Raw genomic sequence first — 22,850 nt, 5'->3', positions numbered from 1 at the left:
ATGTTAAAAAGAAAATATTTAAAATAAAAATAAAAAAATAAATGTTATTATAATAAAAAGAAATCCTAGTAAAAAAAAGTGCTAAAAAATAAAATATTTTTTCTATTTTTTTATTAAAATAAAAATAAAAAATATTTTAAAAAATATTTTTTCCATTTTTTTATAAAAAATATATTAAAACTCAGCAGAGCCGGTCCATAAATAGGTATAACGGGTGCAAATCTGCAACTGTGAATCCATTCATTAAATCTCAATCCATGAAATATATAAAAAGTGCCCATTCACTAGAAGCTGAAGCCGCGTATACAGAAAATATATAATAGAATTTAATTTTTAAAATTTGATAGAAGGGCTGGTAGGGTAATAAGAAGATGCATTGACCATTAAATTCAATAATAAACATTCCAAAAAAAATTATATTAGCTACTCGTCAATTATTAAAAATTAATTTACGATCGATCTCGAAAAATTTGAGTCGAACTCGAGCTTTAACTACTCGAGTTTAATAACATGCCAAACTTAAATATCAACTAAATAGTTGTACACGGATAGAATAATAGTTTGTTTTCTTACTAATTCTTTTTTTATATTTTAAAATTTTGTGTGAATATCATATATCACAATCTATCATTTTATTTTTCAATTAATACAATACAATGTACCAAACGTCTCACCTAACGTCCCAACATTTTCAAACTTTTTATTATAAAACTCGGTTTGCATTTTATGTTTTATTTTTGAAAAAATGATGTCGTTTTTTGCCGTGTGAATGACTAAATCTACGTCGTTTTAGACATTTATACTATATATGATGCGTAATAAAAGGTTAGAATATTAGGTGATATGTTTTGAAGATTGTACTTAAATCCAAAAAAACGCGAAAGGTTGTAATATATAGTAACATTAACCCTTAAATTTATGTGTATCTAATTAATTGAAATTTATGATCTATAATAAAAAAACTAAATACATGCCAAATATTATAATTCTAAATAACTATTCTTTGCTCAACTTGAGTCGAACTCAAACTCAAGTCGCTTGATAAGTCAAAAATATATAATCTTCTGTAAGTGATACACAAACTTAGTACGTGAACAGTAATGGGTTCTTATCACAAGAGAATGTCAAATTGTCAATTAATTATCTATTAATTAGTATTCAGTTAATTTAGGTATTTGTTAGCTAGTTTGTTGCAATTAGTCCTGAAGAGTTATGCCTTTAAAGTAGGAAAAGTTGTCTGGTCATTTTGTTTTCTCTTTTTTTTGTCCGTAAACTCTTTAAATTGATAGTAGTGAAATTAATGAAAAATTATAGGTTTGTGGTTTATTCTCACCCAAAGAGATACTTGTGGTCTAATTTTTACCCTAAGCAGAATTATTATCTCAAAATATAATTCAACTCTGATCGATATCATAGCTCGGATGTTATTAGAGCGCGAAATTAAACTTGAAAATTTAAATTTGTTTAAGCTTGAATTCCAGTTCGAACTTGTATAACATGCTCGAATTCAAATTCGAGCTTTGCATAACTCGATCTCGACTCGGCTAGTTCACACTCCTAATTTAACCTACATTAACTTGGATAAAGTTAAGCTAACTCATTCTTCAGCTTAGAATCTATTGCAGACATATTTGTGGTAAAAGATGCATGTTTTGACATTCCATATTAATGTAAAACAACAAATCCCGTGATTAAACTTGGTTTTTTATAGTAACGATGAGAGCTTTCTTTGAATAATTCAGTATATATTATTATCAATTTTCAGCTGTACATCTAAGTGCATCAGCACCAAGTTAATGAAACAAAGAATGATGAATAATAGTACCAATCAAGAGTGGTAATCTTCTCGTTTTTATAAGAATCGTGAGAAATCTCGGGTCCGAGTTTCTAAATAACTATTTAAAAATTTATCACTTTTTTATTAGAAAATAAGTGACATACCCCCCAATTGTATACCTCATGTGAACTTATTCGATCTCCAAATAATATAATATTAGAAACTGGCAATGCTAGCTAAGAACATTAAGAATGTTATGCAATTCTTGAGGTGGGCAAGGAATAGAAAGAGCACCATTTTGTCTGAATCCATATTCTTCCTCGGCCAGCTTAAGCAACTTTACAAATTTAGGATTTGTTAAATAGCTCAATTCTATAACAAATCTTTCAATTTCTTCACCTTTTATGGCAAAAACTGCAAATTGCCCCTCCTTTACGTCATCTGGCACGGTCGATTTCATACTTTTGATCGTGAAATTATGACTTTTTTGTATGAAAAATGAGAGACCCTTTCGTAATTTTCCGGCAAAAACCCTAAGCATCATCTTGTGTTTTTCTTTGCTAAATATTTTTTGTGTGTAAGATTTTGTATGTGAGACGATGATTGATGAGATATATAGGCAAGGAATTATATAGAAGGTTGTGAAGAAGGTAGGAAAATACTATGAAATATCTTATCCATTAAATGGCAATGGCCAATAAATGAATACATACACGGTTCATTGCCTAACTACTACATGTTCATGATGACTTCATAATTTACAAAAATAATTCAATGAAAAACGCGTGCATTGGTTTATTTTTTTGCTTTAACTCAATTCGTTACCAATACTATTATATTTGAGATATTTATGTTGCACGAAAATTTATCGATTCTTACATTTCGTTTATAGGTGGTGGTGTAAATGTGGGCGGCCATCTCTCTACGCGGATAGGACTTTCTAAAAAAAGTAATCTACTCATCGAGTTTGCCTCTAAAAAGGCCAATGTCGTTTAATCTAAAAAGACGAATGCCATATCGCTCACCAAACATGAGAAGTAATACAATTGTTTTCTTTTTCATTTTTGTATAATATTTCTAATCCTAAAAACCCTTAAATAGGAGTTTCGAGTTTGTTTTTAGTGTTCAATTTATACTTCCAACTGTACTTTTAAAATTCAAACAAAAAATAATTATTTGTTCATATAAGAAATAGTATTTTGCCATTTTTAATATTTTTATTTTCATACAATAAAGCTCAAATATGTAATGTTAATCAATTAATTAAACATCATGGCGATGGACATGATCCTAATTGCATACATATATTTAAAAAAATTCCAAACTTATTTCTATATTCAGATTAGGAAAATTTTACATAAAGTTGTATGTCATATAATTTTAATAATTATATAATATAATTTAGTCGATTAAACTTTTTATATATTTTAATAATATGGTGAAATATCATAAGCTTTGAAGATGTGGTGAACACACACTATATGTATAAAAAAAATAAAATGATAAGGAGATATTAAATGTATTTTTGCTCGATTTAAAATCTGGAACAGTCTAAGTAATTTAAAGGCCCGAACCCTAATATGCATGAAATTTTGGAAAAGGATTATGTGTTATTGTCATATCATATGCATGTCAAAGTTGTGAATGATTCAGTTTACTTAGTCAAAAACTTGCAATTTTTTTCTAGTGTTTTGTTTCAAAATTAAATGTCTATCACATAAGAGAGTTTTATTAGACAATTGCACATGGTGTGTTAGTGTTATTGTACTTTCTAAACCTTTTGGTTGTTTGCATACTTCGATAGAAAGTTCATAGCTTTGAAAATTTAAGGTACTGAATAATTGTACTTTAAGTATATATATTTTCACATTCCCTAAACTTTTCTTTATCTATATATTATCAAAATTATACAAAAAGCTAACAAAATAGACACATGTTTATTTTATCCCTCGACTTTGGCATGAGAGATCAAATAAGATTAAGTTTTTGATTTAAACAAAAACTCTTTAAAAAAAAAAAATTGGTTCGTTTTGCCCCCTAATCTCTAATAAGTACATCACATTACTCCTATAATTGTAAACATATTGCTGGGGTATAGTTAAAAATTATTAGAGCGTGATATATAATTTGGACGTGAGGGAAATGAGTTAAAATATTTACTCTAAAGGTGTTTTCGTCCAAAGCTATAAGCTCGGTCTTATTTGGTTGGGACATTAGTATTTTTTTAAAAATGAGCCACGATTCAATCCGGTTTTTGAACTCACTCTCAATTATTTTAATCAATTAAGAATGATACTCCCTAGTTTAGTTCAATTAAAGATAACATATGTTTTTAGATTAATTAAAAATAAAATAAATTCATCGCGGTTTTTAAATTTGTTTATAATATATAATTTTATTTTTAATTTATCAAAATAATTGAGAGTGATTATTTAACTTAGAATCACAATTTAAATAGAGAAGTTTAGGAGAATACCTAAAAAACTAAAATATTTATAAATTTACCCCAAAAACTGAAAGTTTATAAGCGTACCTAAACGGTCTCAAAAACTGAAAGTTTCTAAGCGTATCAAAATCGCAATTTATTTTTTTACTCCGCAGTTTCAAACGGTTCAAATACAATTTTTAATAGAGTTTCAAACGGTTTATAACGGTTTCATAAAAATAGAGTTTCAAACGGTTTCAAATACAGTTTCAAAAAACACATTTGAAACTGTTTTATAAAGGCCTAATTATTTAAAAACCACTCACCTTATAATTTTTTTTCATTTATACCATGACCTAGGAAAATTTTTAATTGTACCCTATTTTCGATTTTTATGTTTCATTTGTACCCCAAAATTAAAAAATTTGATAATTTAATTAATTTTAGGATGAAAATATTAAAAACAAGATATATAAATGATTAACATTAATGTTTTATCAGAATATAGGTTAAAAATGAAAGACTAATTTACACTCTTTTTCAAAAGAAAATAAGTCAATTTAACTCATTAGGGTAGAGATGAAACATAAAAATCGAAAATAGGGTATATGTAATATCCCGTAAATTTTTAAATTTATTTTTTTTATTTCCGACGTGGTTCCGGATGTATTTTGTGGGGTATTTGAAGTTTCGTAAATTTATTGTGGTTCGATTCATCCTCGGTTCGGTTTTAAAAAAAAATATATATTCTCCTTTGGGTCTTGGTTCAACCAAATGGTTGAACCAAGGGATAAACCAGGTCTCTTACGAGACCTGATGAAATCCCGTAAGGTCCCGTACGGGACTGGGCCTGTCCCGTACGGGACTGTGCAAAATTTGCACTGGTCCCGTTCGGGACCAGGCCTTTCCCGAACGGGATCAGGCCAAATTTTGGCCTTTCCGTTCGGGAATGGCAGCAGGCCCTTGACCCTTCCATCCGGCCCTGTTCGATCACATTTTCGGCTCACTTCCCTTCGTTATTTAAAGTCGATTTCTTCACAAAAACCCTAGATCACGCTGCAAGGTAGCCCTTGACGTTTTTGGTTTGTTCTTTCGCTGAGAAACGAAGCCGATATCATCCACCAAAGATCGCTGTTCAGTAAGTACCCTTGATTCACTTGAATTCAGTTTGCTCTTGAAACGTCTTTCGGTTTTCTGATTCGTTCTCTTTCGTTTCTAGATCGAAATTGATTCCGTTCGATTCCAGACGATCTAGACTCACGTATCTACGTTTCCCTACCTCATTTTCGCTGAACGGTACGCCGTCGATCTCGTTTCAATCGCCGCACGATTTCCGTTTTCTGTTTTGTTCAAGCTGTTCTTATTTCTTTTTGATTGCTGCCGATTCCTGTGTGAGATTTGGATTTGTTTTTGTTGAGTTTATGATTACAAATACATTGGATATGATTAGGGGTTAGTAGTTAAAGCCTTTGGAACGAATTTCACCATCGTCTTGTTTGTTTGATTTTGGCCGATTATGTGTTTGGTTACTGTCAACGTTTTTGAGTTTTGGGGAGTGCTTAAGTTGAGTTTTTGGTTTGATTTCATGCCTTAGATTTGTGATGAAATTAGTTCTTAAGGTTTAGATGTTTCGGTTTGAGATTTCAAGTTCAGAAACTTGAAGTTAGGGGCATGAATGGGGTTAGGCGGGCTGCTGTGTTTTTGAATAAGGAAGATGAGGTTTAATAGCCACTTTAGCCACCAAGTTATTTTGCTTAAATAAAATCAATCCTTTAAGTTTAACTTTAACTAATAACTTGGGTTTTGTTTTGAATATAAATTAAATAGTGGAAATGATAGATATTTATAAATTAAGTTAATATAATTACTCGGGTAATTATATTTGTTTTCAAATGTCGTTTTGTCAAAAGTTGGCTAAATTATAATTTAGCCCCTAAACTTATTTTATAACTTAATTAAGTGGATTGTCGGCTAATAACTTTATTGTTGGTTTTAATTATAAAATTAAAGTAATTAATTTGATTTTTGGAAATCAAATTGGCAAAAGTGCAATTTAGTCCCTAATTGGCAAAAGTACAATTTGGTCCCTAATTGGTTAAAGTACAAATTGGTCCCTGAACTTTATTTGACTTATATGATTAAGTTTTTGGGGTTGTAACTTGAGTTACTTGAAATTGAAGTTATTGAGTTCCGCTTTTAAATTGGATTATTATTTTGTTAAATTGTTTTATAAATATAAACTCGGGTTTATATTTGGTAAACGTTTTGAGTCGGATTAGACTTGGGTCATCCGACAAGTGAGGTTAGCTTGGTAGTTATTTGGTAACTCGGCAAACCCACTATTTGTAAATTATTTATTATTTAAAGTTATTAAATAATATTTATAAATTGGATTTAAGCGGGAACTCAATAGACTTATATTAATTGGGCTTTATTACCTTTTGGATATATTTGTGTTATTTTGGATTGATTAATTGCTACGTGATTATTTGTGCTAGTCTTGTGTGGTGTCTAGTACTCTCTAGAGTTAGGGTCTAATTTTTATAATTATTTTATTTGTCTAGACTCGTCTACTGTTCGTGCTTCAGAGGCGAACCAGAGTTAGTTGCTTGCCGGTATTCACGCGGATTAGCAAGCAGTGAGTTTATATTTACTATTTACCGCTTTATTAAGTAAATTGTTATTTTAATATTAAATATATATACTGTACGTATATTTCGAACTGTTTTTATATTATGGCTCTTAGTTGGAACGTGCTACCTAATGGGCATCATTAGGACTGCGTGCGCACCGGTATTGATCTGGGTAAGGTATTTATGGAAATGTGGTAACTCGGTGTGAGCATAGCTCTCGGGACCAGGTAGAGTAACTCGGTGTAGCTCAGCTCTCGGGACTCTGGTATAAGTGTGGTCAGTGGTAACTCGGTGTAGCTCCGCTCTCGGGACCAGACCTATTGGATTATGATTATTATTTAGAATTGTGGATTAGGGTTCCAACTATTATCCGTAATATCGTTATTAAATGTTTTAAACGTTTTAAAGGTTTTCCACTTAATAAATGTAGATAGTGGTATGAACTCATCTCAGTATATCTGACCCCGTTGTTTTCCCAATTTTCCCCAGGGTTATTATCTGAGAGAGTCTGGTGATCTCCGCATTTACTTTTCCTCGGAGGTTCCTTTTATTTTAATAAAATTGTAAAACTGTTTTATTCTTAGACCGCAGTAGTAACTAGACGTCCTTGTTATTATTATTTATTTTGTCGGATTGGTCTGACTGGTTATATTGCTCTAGCATGTTATGTATTTTTTTGGATTATTTATGTTATGCCTATTTAGACCCAGAATTGATTAAGCATGTTATTTTAACTGTTGATTATTATAATTGCTAGATTAGGCTGAAGTCTCGGTTGCCCCGAGCATTGGTTTTCTGCAGGTTTACGTGTTTATGAATTAAATGAAAGGCTAGCTACGGGTTTCGGTACTACATTACCCATACCCTAGCGCCGGTCGCGATTCATGAAATTGGGTCGTGACAAACTTGGTATCAGAGCTTTGGTTTCAAACCAAGGCCAATTGCTTGCTATGTGTTTACTCTGTTAAGTTTGGTTGTGTCTTAGGAACTACTGCGGATATAGGATTCTGTCATGTCTTTAAAAACGTCATCTTTTGATTTTAAAACTTTCTGCCTACACCAATAGGATTGCGTCGAGTCAGTCATTATTTGTTGATTTGATGCTTTTAATTGTTAATGCTATTTCACTTGGGTGAACATTTTATTGCTGTTGATTTCTTGGGAAATCATATATGTTGCTTGTTTTGTTCATACTTGGGTATGAAATATCTGTTATTTAAATTGTTGTTGTTCAATCTTAGGATATGGACAATGTTATTCGTACTCGTGCTCGTGCTGCGGCAGAGCAAGAAGCTGTGGCTGATGATGCGATTTCCATGGAAGTCGATCAGAACGCACCACCTGTTCAGGCAAATGCTGGACGTGGTCGAGGTGGAGGTGCTGGCAGAGGTAGAGGTGCTGGTAGAGGCAGAGGAGCTGGTGCTGGTAGAGGTGGAGCTAGAGGGCGCGGTGCGGCAGGTGTTCAGGCACCGAATGTGCAGCAGGCACCAGGGGTGCAGCAAGCACCAAATTTGCAAGCGTTCGACTTCACTACTTTCTTGGCTGGCGTTGTCGAGATGCAGAACAATCAGGCTCTACTGCAGAATCAGTGTAATATACTGGGTCAGTTAGCGCAGCAACAGCAACCTCAGGTTGGTGCTGTAGCTGGTATTGGTGGAATTGCTGGTGTCGGTCATGTCCCAACAGACAGAGAGTTGGTGATGACCTACTTGAAGTTGAATCCGACTTCTTTTGATGGTACTGGGGATGCTCTTGACTTTTTGGAGGAATTTGAGTACAACAGTCAGAGGATTCAAGCGTCTGATCGTCAATCAGTGATGCTTGTGGAAATGTCGCTGAAGGGTCCAGCTAAGGATTGGTATCGCGATAACATCAGGCCAGTTATGGATACTTTACCTTGGGCTGATTTTGTGACCAGGTTCAGAGGTTATTATCTACCCTTCTCTGTTACTGAGAGTTTCAGAGAAAAGCTGCTCACTTTGAAGAAGGGGGATAGATCAGTGACAGACTACACTACTGAGTTTGTACGTTTGGGGCGGTTTGCTACAGATCTACAGGGTGATCAAGAGCGAGTGAACGACCGTTATGTTAGGGGTTTAGGCTCGGAGTTTCTTCCTTTGCTGATAGGGACAAACATGGAGTTTGCCCGGTTAGTGGATAGTGCGCGGCGGATGGAAAATTCGATGGTTCAGTTTGGAACGATCTCTGACCCTTTCCAGAATCAGAAGGGAAAGAGTGACGTTCCTAGTGGGGGGCAGCAGGCCCCAGTGCAGCATGGTAGTGGGAACTACTACAGTGGCTCTTCTCAGGCCAACAGGGGGAGTCGTCGGACTCACAACAAAGGGAGGCATAGTGCCAGGAGTGCTCCGTACAGTTCCAGTAGCAGTGGGAGTAACCGTGGTTCAGGACGCGGGTACAGTGGTGGATCGAACATTCCGTTCTGCCAGAATTGCAGACGCAGGCACTATGGTCAGTGTCAGTTAGCTCCTGGAGGTTGTTTTACTTGTGGCCAGCCGGGTCATTTTTCTAGGGAGTGTCCGACATCTGGGCAGCAGATGTCTAACTCCAGTGTGGCGCAGTCATCTTATCAGCAGCAGAGACCTGCGTTTACACAGTCTGTAGGGTACTCTCAACCTGCAGCATCTTTTGGTGGCCAGCGGGGCCGTGGTTCTGGTGGCAGAGGTTTTGGTGGCCGTGGTAACGGCGGTAGAGGTTCCAACGGTTATGTTACCGGACAGAGTTCGCAGCAGCAGCCGCAGGGTCAGGCCAGAGTGTTCGCACTTACTCCTCAGGATGCGCGTGCATCAAATGCGGTGGTGCAAGGTACCATTCCGATTTCTTTTACTGATGCTTTGGTATTATTTGATGCGGGTGCGACCCATTCGTTTGTTTCTACTTGTTTTGCTGGGAAATTGGGTAGAGCACCATCTGTTTTGAATGAACCTCTAGCTGTGTCTACACCTATGTCTGAAGGTGTAGTAGTGGACGTTGTTTATCCTTCGTGTCCAGTGGTTATTCAGGGTAGAGAATTATGTGCTGATTTGATTGTACTTGACGTTCTTTCTTTTGATGTTATCTTGGGGATGGACTGGTTGTCACGCCATTATGCTTCTATTGACTGTCGAGAGAAGTCAGTCGAGTTCAGGATTCCAGGTGGTCTACCTTTTTCCTTTCAGGGAGAAAAGGCAGAAACACCTAAGAATCTGATTTCCGCCATCAAGGCGAAGCGGATGTTAGGCAAGGGTTGCCAGGGTTTTCTTGCTGTGGTTCGTGATTTGGAGGCTGGTGGTAGTGATATGCATAGTGTACCGATAGTGAATGAGTTCACCGATGTGTTTCCAGAGGAATTGCCTGGATTACCACCTGATCGTGATATTGAGTTTTGCATTGATGTGGTTTCTGGTACAGCTCCGATTTCGATACCGCCGTATCGGATGGCTCCTGCAGAGCTGAAAGAGTTGAAGGACCAGTTACAAGAGTTGTTGGATAGCGGGTTCATCAGACCGAGTACTTCTCCGTGGGGTGCTCCAGTTCTGTTTGTGAAGAAGAAAGACGGTTCCTTTCGACTCTGTATCGACTACAGACAGTTGAACAAGGTTACTGTCAAGAACAGATATCCTCTTCCTCGCATCGATGATTTGTTTGACCAGTTGCAGGGTGCGAAGTGTTTTTCCAAGATTGATTTGAGGTCTGGGTATCATCAGCTACGGATCCGTGATGCAGATGTGCCTAAGACTGCTTTCCGGACTCGTTATGGGCATTTTGAGTTTCTGGTTATGTCCTTCGGTCTGACGAACGCACCAGCAGCGTTTATGGATATGATGAACAGAGTGTTCAAGCCGTTTTTGGATCAATTTGTGATCGTCTTCATTGATGACATTTTGATCTATTCTCGGAGTGAGGAGGAGCATGCTTACCATTTGAGGACTATACTACAGACGTTGCGTGAGCATCAGTTGTATGCTAAGTTTTCAAAATGTGAGTTCTGGTTGGATCAGGTTACCTTTCTAGGACACGTGGTGTCGAAAGATGGGATCAAGGTTGATCCGAAGAAGATTGAGGCGGTCATGGATTGGCAAAGGCCAAGGTCAGTTACCGAGATCCGAAGTTTTCTGGGTTTAGCTGGCTACTATCGTCGGTTCGTGCAAGATTTCTCCAGAATATCTGCACCTTTAACTAAATTGACACAGAAGGGTGTCAAGTTTGAGTGGACTGACAAGTGCGAGGCGAGCTTTGAGAAGCTCAAGGAGATTTTGACTACAGCTCCGGTGTTGGCTTTGCCTTCTGGCATTGACGGTTTCACAGTGTATTGTGATGCGTCTCGGATTGGTTTGGGTTGCGTTCTGATGCAACATGGACAGGTGATTGCCTATGCTTCCAGACAGTTGAAGAAGCATGAGGTGAATTACCCTACTCATGATTTAGAGTTGGCAGCTGTGGTTTTTGCGCTGAAAATTTGGAGACATTATTTGTATGGTGCTACTTGTGAGATTTTCACTGATCACAAGAGTCTGAAATATATCTTTGATCAGAGAGAGTTGAACTTGAGACAGAGGAGGTGGTTAGAGTTACTGAAAGACTACGACTGTACTATTCAGTACCATCCTGGTAAGGCTAATGTGGTAGCCGATGCGTTGAGTCGCAAGTCTTCGGGCAGCTTGGCTCATATTTCTGAGATTGGGCGTAGACCCATGGTTAGAGAGTGGCACAGTTTGATAGCTTCAGGCTATGAGTTTCAGATTTCTCAGACTGGTTGTTTGTTAGCACAGTTGCAAGTGCAACCCGTTTTGATTGATCGGATCAAAGCTTTACAAGCTGAGGATCCACAATTGAAACGGATTATTGAGGAAGTTCAGCAGGATGGAAATTCTGAGTTTACTTTTGTGGATGGTGTTCTGAGACATGGTTCGAGATTGTGTGTTCCGGATTCAGATGGTTTGAGGGACCAGATTCTGGAAGAAGCGCACAAATCTGCTTATAGTGTTCATCCGGGTTCTACTAAGATGTACCATGATCTTAAGGGTACCTACTGGTGGGGCGGGATGAAGAAGGATGTCGCTGAGTATGTTTCTAAGTGTCTGACGTGCCAGCAGGTGAAGCTGGAGCATCAGAGACCTTTTGGCTATCTGCAGCCACTACCTATTCCAGAGTGGAAGTGGGAGCGGATTGCTATGGATTTTGTGGTTGGGTTACCACGTACTCGACAGGGATACGACTCCATCTGGGTGATAGTTGACCGTATGACCAAGTCAGCTCATTTCCTTCCGATTAAGGTTTCGTATGCTGCTTCGAGGTTGGCTCAGTTGTACATCGACAGGATTGTCAGTTTGCATGGTGTACCGGTTTCTATTGTTTCAGACAGAGGTTCTGTGTTTACTTCGAGGTTTTGGAAGGCGTTACAGGAATCCTTGGGTTCTCGGTTGGATTTCAGCACAGCTTTTCATCCTCAGACTGACGGTCAGTCTGAGAGGACTATTCAGACGTTGGAGGATATGCTCAGGATGTGTGTTCTCGATTTTCAGGGTAGCTGGGATACTCATTTGCCGTTGATTGAGTTTTCCTATAACAACAGTTATCATGCGAGTATCGAGATGGCGCCGTATGAGGCTTTGTACGGGCGCAAGTGTAGATCTCCTATCTGTTGGGAGGAGGTCGGAGAGCGTAAACTCTCGGGAGCGGAGATTATTCAGATTACCTCTGAGAAGGTACCGTTGATTAAGCGGAGGTTAGAGACTGCTTTTAGTCGGCATAAGAGTTATGCTGATCCGAAAAGGAAAGACATTGAGTTCCAGGTTGGTGATTTCGTATTTCTTCGGGTTTCGCCTATGAAAGGCGTGGTTCGTTTTGGCGTCAAGGGAAAGTTAGCACCGAGGTATATTGGTCCTTATGAGATTTCGGAACGGATTGGAGCTGTGGCTTATCGTCTGGTTCTACCGCCAGACATGTCGTTAGTGCATCCTGTGTTTCATGTTTCTATGTTGAGAAAGTGCATTTCTGATCCTTCGCACGTGATTGTGCCTCAGAGTGTTGAGATTGACCAGGAGCTGTCCTATGAGGAACAGCCAGTTGAGATTGTCGATACGCAGGTGCGTAAATTGCGGAACAAGGAGATTCCGATGGTCAAAGTTCTCTGGCGCAATCATTCTGTAGAGGAGTGTACTTGGGAGACCGAATTGGATATGCGGAATCGCTATCCTTTTCTTTTTCCGTGAGGTACGATATTTGATTTTCTGTGACCTTTGCAGTTTTTACTTGTATTACGTGTTGTTCTGATGTGATTTACTTGTCGTGTTAAATTCGAGGACGAATTTTTAATTAGTTGGGGAGAATGTAATATCCCGTAAATTTTTAAATTTATTTTTTTTATTTCCGACGTGGTTCCGGATGTATTTTGTGGGGTATTTGAAGTTTCGTAAATTTATTGTGGTTCGATTCATCCTCGGTTCGGTTTTAAAAAAAAATATATATTCTCCTTTGGGTCTTGGTTCAACCAAATGGTTGAACCAAGGGATAAACCAGGTCTCTTACGAGACCTGATGAAATCCCGTAAGGTCCCGTACGGGACTGGGCCTGTCCCGTACGGGACTGTGCAAAATTTGCACTGGTCCCGTTCGGGACCAGGCCTTTCCCGAACGGGATCAGGCCAAATTTTGGCCTTTCCGTTCGGGAATGGCAGCAGGCCCTTGACCCTTCCATCCGGCCCTGTTCGATCACATTTTCGGCTCACTTCCCTTCGTTATTTAAAGTCGATTTCTTCACAAAAACCCTAGATCACGCTGCAAGGTAGCCCTTGACGTTTTTGGTTTGTTCTTTCGCTGAGAAACGAAGCCGATATCATCCACCAAAGATCGCTGTTCAGTAAGTACCCTTGATTCACTTGAATTCAGTTTGCTCTTGAAACGTCTTTCGGTTTTCTGATTCGTTCTCTTTCGTTTCTAGATCGAAATTGATTCCGTTCGATTCCAGACGATCTAGACTCACGTATCTACGTTTCCCTACCTCATTTTCGCTGAACGGTACGCCGTCGATCTCGTTTCAATCGCCGCACGATTTCCGTTTTCTGTTTTGTTCAAGCTGTTCTTATTTCTTTTTGATTGCTGCCGATTCCTGTGTGAGATTTGGATTTGTTTTTGTTGAGTTTATGATTACAAATACATTGGATATGATTAGGGGTTAGTAGTTAAAGCCTTTGGAACGAATTTCACCATCGTCTTGTTTGTTTGATTTTGGCCGATTATGTGTTTGGTTACTGTCAACGTTTTTGAGTTTTGGGGAGTGCTTAAGTTGAGTTTTTGGTTTGATTTCATGCCTTAGATTTGTGATGAAATTAGTTCTTAAGGTTTAGATGTTTCGGTTTGAGATTTCAAGTTCAGAAACTTGAAGTTAGGGGCATGAATGGGGTTAGGCGGGCTGCTGTGTTTTTGAATAAGGAAGATGAGGTTTAATAGCCACTTTAGCCACCAAGTTATTTTGCTTAAATAAAATCAATCCTTTAAGTTTAACTTTAACTAATAACTTGGGTTTTGTTTTGAATATAAATTAAATAGTGGAAATGATAGATATTTATAAATTAAGTTAATATAATTACTCGGGTAATTATATTTGTTTTCAAATGTCGTTTTGTCAAAAGTTGGCTAAATTATAATTTAGCCCCTAAACTTATTTTATAACTTAATTAAGTGGATTGTCGGCTAATAACTTTATTGTTGGTTTTAATTATAAAATTAAAGTAATTAATTTGATTTTTGGAAATCAAATTGGCAAAAGTGCAATTTAGTCCCTAATTGGCAAAAGTACAATTTGGTCCCTAATTGGTTAAAGTACAAATTGGTCCCTGAACTTTATTTGACTTATATGATTAAGTTTTTGGGGTTGTAACTTGAGTTACTTGAAATTGAAGTTATTGAGTTCCGCTTTTAAATTGGATTATTATTTTGTTAAATTGTTTTATAAATATAAACTCGGGTTTATATTTGGTAAACGTTTTGAGTCGGATTAGACTTGGGTCATCCGACAAGTGAGGTTAGCTTGGTAGTTATTTGGTAACTCGGCAAACCCACTATTTGTAAATTATTTATTATTTAAAGTTATTAAATAATATTTATAAATTGGATTTAAGCGGGAACTCAATAGACTTATATTAATTGGGCTTTATTACCTTTTGGATATATTTGTGTTATTTTGGATTGATTAATTGCTACGTGATTATTTGTGCTAGTCTTGTGTGGTGTCTAGTACTCTCTAGAGTTAGGGTCTAATTTTTATAATTATTTTATTTGTCTAGACTCGTCTACTGTTCGTGCTTCAGAGGCGAACCAGAGTTAGTTGCTTGCCGGTATTCACGCGGATTAGCAAGCAGTGAGTTTATATTTACTATTTACCGCTTTATTAAGTAAATTGTTATTTTAATATTAAATATATATACTGTACGTATATTTCGAACTGTTTTTATATTATGGCTCTTAGTTGGAACGTGCTACCTAATGGGCATCATTAGGACTGCGTGCGCACCGGTATTGATCTGGGTAAGGTATTTATGGAAATGTGGTAACTCGGTGTGAGCATAGCTCTCGGGACCAGGTAGAGTAACTCGGTGTAGCTCAGCTCTCGGGACTCTGGTATAAGTGTGGTCAGTGGTAACTCGGTGTAGCTCCGCTCTCGGGACCAGACCTATTGGATTATGATTATTATTTAGAATTGTGGATTAGGGTTCCAACTATTATCCGTAATATCGTTATTAAATGTTTTAAACGTTTTAAAGGTTTTCCACTTAATAAATGTAGATAGTGGTATGAACTCATCTCAGTATATCTGACCCCGTTGTTTTCCCAATTTTCCCCAGGGTTATTATCTGAGAGAGTCTGGTGATCTCCGCATTTACTTTTCCTCGGAGGTTCCTTTTATTTTAATAAAATTGTAAAACTGTTTTATTCTTAGACCGCAGTAGTAACTAGACGTCCTTGTTATTATTATTTATTTTGTCGGATTGGTCTGACTGGTTATATTGCTCTAGCATGTTATGTATTTTTTTGGATTATTTATGTTATGCCTATTTAGACCCAGAATTGATTAAGCATGTTATTTTAACTGTTGATTATTATAATTGCTAGATTAGGCTGAAGTCTCGGTTGCCCCGAGCATTGGTTTTCTGCAGGTTTACGTGTTTATGAATTAAATGAAAGGCTAGCTACGGGTTTCGGTACTACATTACCCATACCCTAGCGCCGGTCGCGATTCATGAAATTGGGTCGTGACAGTATAATTGAAAATTTTCCTAGGTCATGGTATAAATGAAAAAAAGTTACAAGGTGAGTGGTTTTTAAGTAATTAGGCCCTTTTATAAAAACGTTTCAAATACAGTTTCTAATAGAGTTTCAAACGGTTTCAAATACAGTTTCTAATAGAGTTTATAAAAATAGAGTTTCAAACGGTTTCAAATACAGTTTCTAATAGAGTTTCAAACGGTTTATAACGGAATATTTTAAAAAAACTGTTTCAATTACAGTTTCAAAAGGTTTCAATTTTTAAAAAAAATTGACATCTTTGAAACCGTTTATAATACAGTTTAAAAAAAACGGAGTATTTTTATAAAAAAATTCATAGTAAAAAAAAATCGGAGTAAAAAAATAAATTTTCAAAAAAAAAAGATAAACAAATAAATTTTCAAAAAATAGAGTATTTTTGTAAATATTATAAAAAACGGAATATTTTCTGCAATTTTCTATTTAAATACGATTTGTTACTCTTGGGAAAATGGTGATAAAGGCCCATATGTAGGACAATCACTCTCTCCTAATGGACAAGTCTAAAGTAGAGGCAAAGAAACAGGAAAAAAGTTGAAAAATATTTGATTTTGTTAAAATAATCTCAAAAATACTTATGTTCGTTTTTATTTGCGGACAATACTTATAAAAGAAAATAAATTGCACCTAGCACTTAATTTAATAAAAACATTAAACTTAACATTTAAAATCTTATTTCTCTAAACCCTAAACCCTAAACCATACTAAACCCTAAACCATAAATCATGCTAAATCCTAAACCCTAAACCCTAAATTGTAAACTCTAAACCATGTCAAACCTTAAATCCTAAATCATGTTAAACCCTATATCCTAAATCTTAAACCCTAAACCCTAAATCATGCTAAACCCTAAACCCTAAATCATGCTAAACCCTATATCTTAAATTTTAAACCCTAAACTCTAAATCATGCTAAACCCTAAATCATGCTAAACTCTAATCTTAAAATCATAAACCCTAAAATCTAAATTCTAAATCTTAAAAAAATGGAGTTAAATGTTGGATGAAATAAAAAATGGAGTTAAATGTTGGATGAAATAAAAAAGTTGGGTTAAGTATTAGATGAAATAAAATGGTGGAATCAAGTGCTGGATAAAATAAAAAGGTGGAATCAAGTGCTAAATGAAATAAAAAGGTGGGATCAAGTGTTGACAGAAAAAAAAAAAATGCTCAAGTATTTTTAAAATTATTTTTAATAATCAAGTGCTGAGTGTAATTTCCTCAAGAAATAGTTGAGGGTATATATAAGTAGACTTATACACCTTACAAAGTAAAATCTTAAATAATAATCAATAATATAAGATTTGCTATTCTTTCTGGAACATCCATAAAATTATCTTAAATATTCTTTATTTTATAAATATAAAACGGAGGTTGGAGACAGCTTTTAGTCGGCATAAGAGTTATGCTGATCCGAAGAGAAAAGACATCGAGTTTCAGGTGGGAGACTTTGTGTTTCTTCGGGTTTCGCCTATGAAAGGCGTGGTTCGTTTTGGTGTCAAAGGAAAGTTGGCACCGAGGTACGTCGGTCCTTATGAGATTTCAGAGAGGATTGGAGCTGTGGCTTATCGTCTGGTTCTGCCGCCAGACATGTCGTTAGTACATCCTGTTTTTCATGTTTCTATGCTGAGGAAGTGCATCTCAGATCCTTCACATGTGATTGTGCCTCAGAGCGTTGAGATTGACCAGGAGCTGTCCTATGAGGAACAGCCAATTGAGGTTGTTGATACGCAAGTGCGTAGGTTACGGAACAAGGAGATTCCGATGGTCAAAATTCTGTGGCGGAATCATTCTGTTGAGGAGTGCACTTGGGAGACGGAGTCCGATATGCGGAAACGTTATCCCTTCCTCTTTCCTTGAGGTACATGTATCTTTGATTATGCGTTATCGTTGTTTGATCTTATGTGGCTTACGTGTTGTTATACTTTTAGTTTTTGTGTTCTAAATTCGAGGACGAATTTTCAATAAGTTGGGGAGAATGTAATATCCCGTATTTTTAAATTATTATTATTTTTTTTAATTTAAATTTTAAATTTATATTCCGTCAAACTTTAGGTAATTTAATATTATTTTAGTAAATAATTTTATTTAATTTTATTGGAGTCGCTCGTTGATTCGGTCGTGATTCGATTCGTGTTAGTTGTATTATTAAATCTTAAAAAAAAAAAAAAAAAACAATAGTATGCCATGCATACCACACGGCCATGCATGCATTTCTTATTTCCTTTACACGGAAATAATTGGCCCAAATTATTTGTACTTGGCCAAAGGCCTATACATTTTAAGGCTTCAAAAATAGAAGCAGCAGGTTCTTCTTTTCCTCACCTTATAAAGATACCGCTGCAATCACGTTTCTTATCTCATAAACCTAAATTTTTGTTCTCTTTAGAACAACCTCTAGCCGCCATTCTTCAAGTTTTTGAGATCAAATCATAATCATTCATCAACTCTTGCTTTCATTAGCTTCAGTAAGTATTCTCATTCTTTTCTTGTTTAAAGTGCGATATCGTCGAATACGGTTCTTAAATTCCTTCTTATTGTATTAGTTATAATTCGATTGTTCTTCGTCGATCCACACCAACTCAGCGAGCTCTATCATCGCGACGTTTCGAAATTGATTAAGGTACGTATAGGTTCCTCGTTTCCTCGCCGTTTCGATTTCGAACGTGTTTTAACTATATTGCTGCCGATTCCTTTTTCTGAGATTGTTGCTGCCGATTCTTGTCAATTTATGGCTGTCAATTGTGTTGATGTTTGATGCAAATCTTGTCTGGTTAATGTGATCGTGGTTACTTTTGCTTAGTCGAATTCGATCGAAACCATAGCCGAGTGCCATGCGTGGTCACTGTGATCTTTTCCTTTGAAGTTGTTCTTCCTTGTTTTGATAATAAAGAGCTGCACATGGCTAAATTTTGCATGCTTAAGTGGCTATAATTGTCATGATCATTTGATTAGGTTTTGTATGAGTTAAAGCTTAATGATCATGGCTTATTTTGTGAGAAATTTCAATCTGTTGTTCATTACTTGGGCGGGGATGGATTTTGAATGGAAGGGATGGCTTAAAGGCCATAATGATCACCATATTATTATATTTAAATCAAGTAAATACTTCAAGTTAGTTTTATTGTTAATTGATTTGATAATAACTTTTATATTATTTCGATTTTAAATTGGCAAATTGGAAACGATAATGACCTTATAATCTAAATTAATTTAATTACTCGGGTAATTATATTAAATTTTTTTAATTGAAATGCCAATTTGGCTAATTTACAATTTAGCCCCTAAAGTTTCTAAAAAACTTATTTTAGTTAAGTTATAACTTTTGGATTTCTAATTGATTTATTATTTAGTAAATTAAGAATGGAAATTTATTTGATTTATATTTGACTAAAGTACCATTTAGTCCTTAGTTGGCTAAAGTACAGTTTAGTCCCTATTTGGCTAAAGTACAGTTTAGTTCCTAAACTTTTATAGACTTAAAATAATTAAGTTTTGGTTGTAACTTGGGTTACTTGAATTATAAGATATTAAATTCTATTTTAATATAGATAATTATTTATCAAGTATCTAAATTATAAACTCGGGTTTATAAATTTAATAAAGTTTTGGTTTGGGTTAGACTGTGGTCGCCCAACAAGTGGGAAGAAGCTTGGTAGTTTTTAATAACTCGGCTGACTCACTAATATGGATTTTAACTCGGATTTATTTAAATTAAGTTATGTACCATTCTAAATGTGATTATATGATTTGTGCCTTATAACTCGGGTTATATTTTTAATGCATTTAATATAAGTGTGTTATTATATGTGACTTGGTATTGTGTTGTACTGGTTCTATGTGGTGTCTAGTACTCTTTAGAGTTAGGGTCTGATTTTAATTATGATTTTAATATTTTATTTAGACCCGTCGACTGTTCGTACTTCAGAGGCGAACCAGAGTTAGATTGCTTGTCAGGATCACGTGGATTTAGCAAGCAGTGAGTTTATATCTCTATTTACCTCTTTATTAAGCAAATGTATTATTTTGTATATATATATATATATGTATAAGCAGCTTTTGAACTGTTTTCGACATTGTGGATTTGATTTGGAACGTGCTACTCGATGGGCATCATCGGGACTGCGTGCGCACCGGTAATGATTATGGTATTGAGGTAGGTTTGAGATACGTCTCACCTTAGTGAGGGCACCGGTGGAAGATACGTCTCCTGGGCTCACTATTTATTAAGTGATAGTCGGGGATCGGTTTTGAGATACGTCTCACCGACACGACAATGGATTTAGAATTGTGGTTTAGGGTTTCATTGATAATCCATAATGAAATTGTTTTATTAAACGTTTTAAAGGTTTTTAACTTAATAAATGTAAATGGTTATATAAACTCTACTCAGTAAATCTGACCCCGTTGTTTTCCCAAATTTTCCAGGTTTATGATTTGAGCTTTGGTCGATCTCCGTTTCTTCATTCTCGGAGGTTCTTTATTTATTTCAGAAATAAAGTGTCGAACTATTTTAAACTCTTAGACCGCAGTAGTAGTTTCATATTATTCATGTCTTAGCCTTACGTTTATATTTTAGACTATTGTTGTTGGATTGGTCCAACTATTACTTATCGCTTGTGGCATGATTACAGTGTTATGGCATTTATATTATATTGCCATGTTGGAGTTTATTTGAGATTAAGCGTACTTTAAATATATGCTGTTTATCTGTACTGCTAGATTAGGCTGAAGTCTCGGTTGCCCCCGAGCATGTGATTTTCTGCAGGTACTTTGTTTTAAATGTATCTAAGTTGGTTATCCGCAAGGCTAGCTACGGGTTTTGGTACAACCATACCCATACCCTAGCGCCGGTCCCGATTCATGAAAATGGGTCGTGACAAAGTTGGTATCAGAGCTTTGGTTTTAAACCAAGGCCTTTTTAAATGTTAATTGTTTAATTGTTTTGGCATGCTAAGTGGTTAATTTACCCTAGGAACTACTGCGGAATTAGGATTCGAGTCTTGTCTTTGAAACGTCATCTTTTGTTTTCAAAACTTTCTGCCTACTCCAATAGGAATGTCGTGAGTCAGTCGTGTGAATTTATTTGCTTTATTGTTTACTATATTGTTATTTTCACTTGGGTGAATAAATTTTTATCATTGTTGATTTCTCGGGAAATCTTAATTGGTGCTTGTTTTATTTCATGCTTGGGTATGAAATTTTATGTGTTATTTAAATTGTTCTTGTTTCATTCTTAGGAATGAATACTCGTACTCGTGCTGCGGCTCAGCAAAATGCTGAGGCTGATGACGCGATCTCTATGGAGGTGGATCAGAATGAACCAGAGGTTCATGCTGGTAGAGGACTAGCAGGCAGAGGCCCAGCTGGTCGGGGTCGAGCTGGTCGAGGTCGTGGTGGCCGAGGCCAAGCTGGCAGAGGTAGAGGCAGAGGCGTAGGACGCGGTGCTGCAGGAGGTGCTCAAGCGCCAGGTGTGGCACAACCTGAGTTGGGCGACTTCGACTTCAACACGTTTTTGGCTGGAGTCGCGGCGTTACAACTCAACCAGGTTCAGCTGCAAGCGGGACAGGTCGCTTTGCAGGATCAGTATGCGGTTTTGGGTCAGATTGCCCAGCAACAGCAACCACAGGCTGGTGGTGCAGTAGTTGGTGGTGTTGGAACCACTGACAGGGATCTGGTATTGGCTTACATGAGGCTAAAGCCAACGGAGTTTGACGGTTCTGGAGACGCGCTGGATTTTCTAGAGGAGGTTGAGCAGAATGCTCGGCGACTACAGGCTACGGAGCGTCAGACCGTCGTTCTTGTAGAGATGTCAATGAAGGGTTCAGCCGGAAACTGGTTTCGTAGCTCTGTTCATGCTGACATGGCTACCATCTCTTGGGCTCAGTTTGTGGCGAGATTCAGAGCTTTCTTCTTGCCGTTTTCAGTGACAGAGGGTTGATAGGTGCATTTTACACCTATGTTTAGGAGTTGTTTTCGCTTGTTTTTAGTATACTTTGAAGCGTTTTTTCCCCGTATTGGTGTGCTTATTTTGTGTATTAGCGTTTCAGGTAAAATGAAGCAATGCGAAGTGTTTTGGGCTTAAAGAATGAAGAAATCAAGTATCGGAATAGGAGCGAGTTGAAAGAGCGAAGAAACGAGCAAGATATGGACATTTAAAGGAGGGGCTCGATCGAGCCCTTCACTTATGAAGGAAGGCTCGATCGAGCCCTATGAACAAAGCTGTCCAGAAGTTTCTTCAAGGCATAAGGCTCGATCGAGCCCTCACTCTTAAGTGGATGGCTCGATCGAGCCCCTTAAAAAGGAGCTCAGAATTTGAATTTCGAGACAAGACAAAACTCAAGGGCTCAATTTCTATTTTAGGCCCAACACTCCTTAGAAGGGTGTCCTTTGTTTACCTCATTTGTAACCCATATAAATAGCACATTATCTTTTTTAGGGTACACAACAAGTTGTAGACATTTTGGATTATTCTCTAGTTTTTACCTCTTTTAGATTAGCCATCTTCTCCTTGGAGATTCCTCCATTGTTGGAGCTTGATGAAAGTTTTATTTGCTTTATGAGAACAAGATCTTCATTTTTATTACAAGCTACTTATTGTGAATCTTCATTATTTTTATGGTTGTTTGCTCTACTTATTTAATCAAGGTAATTCTTCTTACTTTAATGTTCTACTTTGCTCATACCTTGATTGTTTGTGTTAATCTACATATG

At 36.5% G+C, this 22,850-nt stretch overlaps 1 protein-coding gene across 2 annotated transcripts; it reads left to right on the top strand.

Annotated features, from left to right (window-relative positions):
• Positions 1-18,472: 18,472 nt before the first annotated feature.
• LOC126676708 (uncharacterized) lies at positions 18,473-22,100 on the top strand. 2 transcript variants are annotated; one of them, XM_050370974.2, is made up of 4 exons: positions 18,473-18,604; positions 18,683-18,759; positions 20,041-20,115; positions 21,377-22,100. In XM_050370974.2, exon 4 carries the CDS (start codon positions 21,379-21,381, stop codon positions 22,075-22,077), a length of 699 nt encoding a protein of 232 aa, XP_050226931.1. In that variant the 5' UTR covers positions 18,473-18,604; positions 18,683-18,759; positions 20,041-20,115; positions 21,377-21,378; the 3' UTR covers positions 22,078-22,100. The 2 variants fall into 2 exon arrangements, 1 of the variants encoding a protein (XP_050226931.1); XR_007640385.2 differs by lacking the exon at positions 21,377-22,100 and adding an exon at positions 20,565-20,814 and having other exon boundaries at positions 18,483-18,604.
• The last annotated feature ends 750 nt before the right edge of the window (positions 22,101-22,850 follow it).

The sequence above is a fragment of the Mercurialis annua genome, linkage group LG4, assembly GCF_937616625.2.
Source record: "Mercurialis annua linkage group LG4, ddMerAnnu1.2, whole genome shotgun sequence".
Lineage (NCBI taxonomy): Eukaryota > Viridiplantae > Streptophyta > Magnoliopsida > Malpighiales > Euphorbiaceae > Mercurialis > Mercurialis annua.
Note: the sequence above shows the minus strand (reverse complement) of the source record. Positions and strands in the feature narration are given on the sequence as shown.

Coding starts and splice junctions, on each gene's coding strand:
- LOC126676708 (XM_050370974.2), top strand. CDS start 21,379: ATGAATACTCGTACTCGTGCTGCGGCTCAGCAAAATGCTGAGGCTGAT.